At 39.8% G+C, this 7653-nt stretch overlaps 1 protein-coding gene across 1 annotated transcript; it reads right to left on the bottom strand.

Annotated features, from left to right (window-relative positions):
* Positions 1–233: 233 nt before the first annotated feature.
* On the bottom strand, positions 234–4241 carry hmgb1a (high mobility group box 1a). The gene is made up of 5 exons (XM_026182405.1): positions 4157–4241; positions 1740–1900; positions 1315–1463; positions 1056–1230; positions 234–956 (listed from the first exon to the last, which is right to left on the bottom strand). The coding sequence occupies exons 2-5, from the start codon at positions 1884–1886 to the stop codon at positions 807–809; spliced, it is 621 nt and encodes a 206-aa protein (XP_026038190.1). The 5' UTR covers positions 1887–1900; positions 4157–4241; the 3' UTR covers positions 234–806.
* Positions 4242–7653: the final 3412 nt, after the last annotated feature.

The following is a 7653-nucleotide window of genomic DNA, read 5'->3' as shown; positions in this document are numbered from 1 at the left end:
GAGTTAATATACGTCTCACCTTCCAGAAAGATAACTATTGATCCTCAGGTCTCGAAAGAGAATGATCTGTTATGGTGTTAGTTTTAATTAAATTTGTTTTGATTGATTCTTCCCCCCCACATAGAGCTGCCATATAATCCAACTCATCTTACTCCTGCTCTACCAGCTTAAATCTCACACGTTTTTTTTTTGTTGTTTTTTAAACACATAACCTGTACACAATACAAAACCAATTTATTTAAAAAAAAATGTTTATTGACATCAGAAGCAATTTAATTTTCAACAATAAACAAGGTTTTTTTGTCTTATTTTGCTATTACAGTGGTACATAAAGATCAGTAAAACAACTGTGATACGTCAATTTTGATAACATGTAATTTAAAATAAAAACACACAGGTGAAGGAGGAAAAAAAAAAAAGAAGCACTCAGATCTAACTCAGAACATTTTTATGTGCTGTGCACCTCTAGCTAAGGTAAATACTGTAAAGCCCACCCCTTTACACTGTACCAGGCAGGATAGTGGTCTAGTAACTACCACTGGGGAAAAAAAAAAAAAAAAAAAGTAAGACTGGCAGAAAGATACAGACACGATACTTGTGTAGTGTTAACTATACAAAAAGGAGAAAAAAAACTGTACAGCATAAAAACAACTGATATACACAGCCTTTTTTGTCGTTTTATTTATTTTTTTTTATTTTTTACCCCTTGGATACTAATGAATTTTCTTTCAGTAAGTGAAGTGTGTACAAGGGGGTTAAATGCTTTATAAACAAGAAAATGACCACTTTATGTCACCTGCCACCTACTAATCATCATCCTCATCGTCATCATCCTCTTCCTCCTCCTCATCTTCATCGTCGTCGTCATCATCATCGTCTTTCTTCTCTGCCTTGGCCGGGGCTTTCGCTGGCGCACCGCTGCCTGGTTTGCCCTTTGCGCGATACGCAGCGATGTCCTGCGAGGGAGGAGCGAAAACGCGGTGAACCAGTGTCGAGACACAAAAATAGACAGCTGTCACCGAAGAGCTCAGTCGGCGTTCACATTTTACTCTTACCTTCTCATACTTCTCCTTCAGTTTGGCCGCCTTCTTCTCGAAGGGCTGCTTGTCCTCGGCTGCGGTGCTGTTCCACATCTCGCCCAGCCTCTTGGCAACATCCCCAATTGACAGGCCGGGGCTCTCGCCTTTCACCTTAGGGCGGAACTCTGAGCAGAAGATGAAGAAGGCAGATCTGGGGGGGGGGACAGAAAAACATTTACACAACTCACTCGCCATACATCTCAAAAATCCTTAAATGTGGTTTTGCAGTACTTACGGAGGTCTCTTGGGGGCATTAGGGTCCTTGTACTTCTTCTTCTTCTTTCCCCCCCTCGCCGGAACGTAGTTCATCATCTCCCTTTCATAGCGCGCCTTGTCCTGCCTGGCCATGTCCTCAAATTTGCCCTTCTCCTTGGCCGACATTGTCTGAGAGCAAAAACAGGCATCTCACCAACTGCACCTTCTGAGGCGTCGCCCTCTGTACCCAAGCTTGCTTATTTCTTGTTTTGTGTTATCTCATTACACAACACCTGCACCTTTTCAGCTAAAGTCAAGAGGTGTAACCAACAACATCCTGCTTGTCATATATCCTTGACCCCTCAGCAGGACTACAAATTTCACTTTCAAAAAAAAAAACAAAAAACAAAAAAAAAAAAAACCCTAACCCAACCCAAAACAAAACCTCAAGCTAAACTCTACTACCTTCCATCGCTCGGAGCACTTCTTGGAAAACTCGGCAAAGTTAACCGAAGCCTCAGGGTGTTTCTTCTTGTGCTCCTCCCGACAGGTCTGCACAAAATATGCATAGGAGGACATCTTCCCCCTCGGCTTGGTTGGATCCTTCCCCATCCTGGTGACAGTATCTAAAAACAATTAGAAAAAATAAAAATAAAATAAAGAATATCAACAATTTAATGATGCAGTATTCATCTGCAATATAATATTAAAATTTAATAAATAATGCTATGTGTCATTTAAATTATTAACTATAATAAGAAAATCATAAATAAAAGTGACCTACAATGTTTGTCCAACCCACACAATCATGTCTCTACTGACCGCACGCACTATATAAGTCACCCGCCCTCCCCGCTGTCAAACTGCACTAAGTTAATATCACTTAAAGCAGTCCTGTGAAATAACACCGCCCAAAACGGACGGAGCTGATGTAAAAATAAATAAATAAATAAAAAACGTTATATTGATACCATTTATTTATTTATTACAGTGGCCTTAACATAAAATCCGCGGTCAGCTCCTCATTATGGTGTTTCACCAAATGACAAAACACCGCTGCGTATTAAAGAAGGAAATCCCATCATCGCAGCCAGCAGAGATCATTAATGTGCGTTTGGTTTGCAGCAATAAATGTCCCGGAATCGCTCTCAAACACCGAACTGCAAAAGTTCAACTGCATGGTATAAACCTGAACCATCCGTGGTGCTATATGAGTGGATTGGGCGTTAAAAAACAAACAAACATTATTTTTCTTGCCCCCCGTCTTTTTTTTCCTCTTTTGCAACATAAATATCCTCAAATGTAACCTGCAGCAGTAATAAATCACCTGAAAACCCATAGTTTTACTCGTGTTCGTGTTTTTAATCGAAAGAAATAACTTTGACACAAAGAGACACAAATTGGAGAAAAAACACGTATTTATTGCAAATAAAACACTCCAAACTGCGCTTCCGTGACATAAACAATCATCTCTCATAACTCTTCTTTGTCTCTTATTCGGGAAATAATGTGAAAAGCTTTCGAAAAATGTTTTAAAAACTGTTATTTTTCTCCCCCTCCCCTTTACATTTTCCTATTAAATGCTACTGTAAGTCCCAAGTAAGCTGCGTCGAGCGAAGTAGTAATGGCGCAAAGGCTCTCGTTGAGGAAAAGGAGGTCAACAACGACAGCAATATTTCTTCTTCCATTTTGTGAGAATGCCTTCTTCATGAAAGAAAGTCCCCCTCAAATGTCTCCTCCCGCCTCCCAGTTCGCTTTGCTACGCGACAAATATGTCTAGAAAGCCGGCGATCTTGACTAAATATTTCCCCGATTGATTCCTATTGCACTAGCCGCCTTGTATAGTAATACATTGGGTCTGTACTGTGTCTATGAGCGGGCTGTGCTACTGACTTGGTTTCTATGAGCTCCTAATGGCCGCTCGTCTTCATCCACTAACATGGAGAATATGGCTCCTTCTCTTTGTGTCAACGCTCAGCCATTGCACTGCACGCAATAGAGGGCAGAGCGACCGCGGCCACCACTTCATTTCAAGCCCCGATTTAAACCTTTTCCGAGCATCGGAAAAATCTCCCCTTGGTCTCATTCGAATCACGAAAGATTGAATTTTCTTTTGCCGTCGTCACATCTCATAGTTACGAGTTTGTTTCTCGAGAAAACACGGTTAGAAAAAGTTGAACTGAACTGCGCCTCTGTCACTGGCTTCCCATTGCCTCGCTGCCTTGTTTCCTATGCGAATACAGTCAGCCATTACAGTAAAGCGCAGATCGTGAGGTATTTTTTTTCGCTGTCTTCTCGGGTGAAGTGTGGCAAACAAACATTTGCCCGGGTGTATTTTTAGATGCTCTCTCTTTTTCTTAGGTTTTTATAAATTTTGATGCTCGTCTCCAGACTCCGCACGCTCCTCCGGTCTTCGCATGACAGCCGTTCAGCTTTGCAATGCACTGCAATGCCAATGGCTAGCTAACGGTGAGTCTTCTACCATTGTCGCTAACCGTGTTGTCCGCTAGACATTCCTGATTTTTTTCGCGATAACTACCATTTGATTCGACTCCATTTTGCGAAAACGACACGATTGTATTATACAAAATTATTCTTATTTAACGAAATCGACGCTTTGCGTCGAATTTCGTCAAGGTTAATTTTCAATTCTTCTTTTTTACTGAGCGTCTGGTCCTCACTCCCAGGCAGAGTAATGTAACGATACCTGCTTAGCGCCGGCAATTTTGTTGTTTTTTTAAGGTTCCCCGCAATAAAATTATTTGCAAACAGTAAAAGGTTTCGCGTGTAACCGTGGCAGACATATAAGTAAGATATTTTTAAATGTTACCGTCATTTTCATCCTTACGGACACTTAAAATGTTCGTGTGTGTGATACTTACCCAGTGACTATCGCTGGATCTCAATGGTCTGCAATGGCTGTGTATGAGGGAGCACAGGCGATACGCAGTGTCTTCAGTCTTCAGCTCTCTAACATTACTCTCGGCGGGGCTCGCACGCCATTGGACAGCGCCCAGTCTGGCGTCCCTGCGATTGGTCGAAGGCTTTTCATTGTCCTAATAGAAGACGAGGTTCCATTGGTTGTCTTTTGTGAAACGTCACCGAAGTTTTGTGAGGCGCGTGGATACAAAAATATTTCTGTCCGAGCATGCTGGAGCTGGTAGTAGTGTAGTGTGTTTCCCATAGTATTGAATTCACTACGTTGAGCTCAGTGTACAGTAGGCAAGCTAAATGAATGAGACATCGAGGAGCGCTTGTAGCCAGCGAACGAGGCGGCCGTAAAATGTTGTCAGATTGTGTTGGATGGGTTGTACGTCTCCTTATCAACAGGCTCCTTTGTGCATTCTGCACAATACACGTGAGCTTATTTGCAAATTATGTCTTTAAAAATGTATAGGGAGGACATCGCAAATTCCCGTGTAAAGGGCATAAAGAGCGATTACCCGTCCCATGCGTGATAGTTACGTCCAGATATGAAATTTTTAAAAAAGGATTTAGCTCTTAGTATGAATGAAAACCATAGGAATTCAATGATTGGCCTCCCTTGTGATCAGTGTATTAACCATTATTATCATTTATGCCCATGATCGACAGAAAGTCCCTGCATTGACACTACTAAACCGTGTTTTCTTATTCTCTCTGACAAGTATCCATAATTATTCGTTTTTTAAGCACTCATTCTGTGCTTTTGACTATGTTTACTTACGACCCAATATTAATAGTAGGATAAAATGGAGCTGGAGATAATAAATTATGGTAAATATATTTAATGGGAAATTAATATTAAGATCTGTCAGTTAATGTTTTTCTACACAGTATGTTTTTTATCCTGATATTTCGAGGTCTCATATACATTGCCTGATTAGGAGATGGTCATGTGCTTATTGTTAATTAAGACTTATGAAGATCAAAGGGCGGCTGCTCAGTTTAAAGCAAAAGCAGTAAATGAGCATTTTGACTGATTTTATTCATTCATTCAATTATTTATTTATTTTTGCCCTAAAAGATAGTGAGCTTTTACTTGGAATTTTAGATATAGTCCAACAGGTCTGCATGATAGCCTCATAGCAGAGGGCTTCTTACTCCCAACACCTGGCACGTTGTTATAATAAACATAATACAATTGTCATAGACTCAAATTCCAATACATCCAAAATGGGGGAAAACAAACAAACCCAGGAGTCTGTTTGTTTTGTCTATTCATAAGTGCTTTTCAATCTAACCCACTCTACACAGCAGGTATAGTACATATAGTGCATATGCATGTACAGTGTATATATATTTTCTATATTAATTTTGCAAGCTGTTTTGTTCAAGATTATCCAATATTGTATTAACAGTACATTCCTAATTAATCATTTATTACTGATTGCCTTACAAAATATAGCATATAACTTATTTTATATGAGGTTTTAAAGGTTTTTGTCACTTTTCCCTGTACAATATGCATCTGTTACACATTTTCTTTGTATTACTCTTATGCAGCTGAATAATGTGTCTGGTTAGTACAGCCAAGAGGTGACACAAATACATTTTCTTGTATGTCTGATTAACAGACTGGGAAATATTAGATTCTGAACGCAGTGTGCATGGGGTAACCCAATGAGCTTTAGTGCCAAGTGGTGTTGCTCTACCACTACCATCAGATAAGGAGTAGATTAATTTATTGAGTGTGCCTGTTTAGCATGGCCTACCTTATAACATATACAGACATGAAAATTGCTATTATCCTTGATAATACAGCATAATATGCAGTTATACTGCATTATATTCAGTATAACAGTGTGTAACGTAGAGTTATAAATAATTACCCATTACACTACCAGCACAGAATAACTGCACAGAAGAATGAGCTGTATAGATTCAGATCATCAGTCTATAAAATGCACATTTTGTCACTTTGGGACCTCAGCTCTAGCGCCACCATTAGACAGAGTTATATGGAAAGTTATATGGAAATAAAGGCAAAAAGAGCCTCCACAGAGTAGAAAAGACATTCCAGGAGTGTGATTTTAGTCTGTGACAGAGGCCCTTCCTAAAACGACTTGTTTTGCACTGAGTGGATTCAAGCCAGTAATGTAATTTGACTTGAAAGGTTTGTCTGTGTGTTTGAATATGGCTGGTGAAGGGGGGTAGGGGGGTGGGGTGCTTAAATAAAGAAGGTGCCCACAGTCTCTCATGATTTCAAATATAACCACATCCCTACAGTAAATATTCCTTTAATTGCGCATGTTTAAAAATGAATGAATTGTTTCTTTATATGTTTAAAGAGAATAAATAAACGGCTCTTCTTCTTAGCAGCTAACATAGAAACAAAGAAAAATGGCTGACAGAGTTTATTCTTATCCTTGAATTAAGAACGGGAAGGGTGAAGTGATTCCAAATGCCAATCACAACCCAGACTCAGGCCACATGTCTGCCAGTGATGCTGCCTGTCTGTGTCTCATTTTGCATCAGGAGATGCCACGGCGGAAAGCTATAGCCTGCTCGTGAGGCTAGGAGGCGGCCGGTTTATGCATTCTAATGAACGCTCCCTGGGAAAAATATGCAAATTCATTTTGTCATCAAGAGGAAAATAGAGGACAGGAGAGCAGCAGATACAGGAGGGGCTTAAAGGGGGGGGCACATGCCATGCAAGAGGCGGGATTGGGTGGAGGGAGGTGTGTGTGCATATGTGTGTGTGGGTGGGTTGAGCATGTGTGTGTATGGGGGGTACAGGAGCCTGCAAGGGCTGGTATTATGAACTGAAATGGGGGACATATGTAAAATCCATCCCACCCCCACCCAATCATCAAAATTAAGCATACAGTGGGCTGGCAAAAAACCAAATCACCAGAGAAATAGTCGCCCTTATCGTTCATTTACAAAATATGCTATGTGAAAAAAGATGGGTAAATAAAGACTGTTTTTTCAAATCAGCAGATTTTTTAACACGTTCGTTAAAATATCTGCCTAAAATATTCAGTTCTGTTGGTTATGGTTAATTCAGACAAGAAAAACTCACTTTGTGTGTGTGTGAAGGGGAATGACAGAATAAAATAATAAAAATAACAAAACTGCTGTTTAAGAGCAACTAAAACAACAGCACACATTCTTCCCTTCCTTGATGATAGCTAGGCAACTTTTTTTGGAGGTGAGCAAACGGGGCTCTCGGTGTGTCTACTGAGGCCTGGTTACTCGCTCAGTAAGTATTTCAGTATTTTGGGGGGTAACAATTGAAAACAAATGTATAAATAATAGTAACATAATAATAGAAAAGAAAGAGAAGATATCACTGTTATCATTGTATTGATTACTGTGATAATAATAATAATTACAATGAACAGTAATAACAGTAAATAAATAAATAAACAAACTGTGCAACAGACATACCCTATCT

This window comes from Astatotilapia calliptera, chromosome 10 (genome assembly GCF_900246225.1).
Source record: "Astatotilapia calliptera chromosome 10, fAstCal1.2, whole genome shotgun sequence".
NCBI lineage: Eukaryota > Metazoa > Chordata > Actinopteri > Cichliformes > Cichlidae > Astatotilapia > Astatotilapia calliptera.
The sequence above is the reverse complement of the archived record's forward strand: the minus strand, read 5'-3'. Positions and strand labels throughout refer to the sequence as shown.

What these genes read in the sequence shown, in the direction of transcription:
- hmgb1a (XM_026182405.1), bottom strand. Translation starts at nt 1,886, where the DNA reads ATGGGGAAGGATCCAACCAAGCCGAGGGGGAAGATGTCCTCCTATGCA. An exon ending in AATGCCCCCAAGAGACCTCC is followed by an intron (nt 1,231 to 1,314) that starts GTAAGTACTGCA and finishes CCCCCCCCCCAG; the next exon opens with ATCTGCCTTCTTCATCTTCT. An exon ending in TGAAGGAGAAGTATGAGAAG is followed by an intron (nt 957 to 1,055) that starts GTAAGAGTAAAA and finishes CCTCCCTCGCAG; the next exon opens with GACATCGCTGCGTATCGCGC.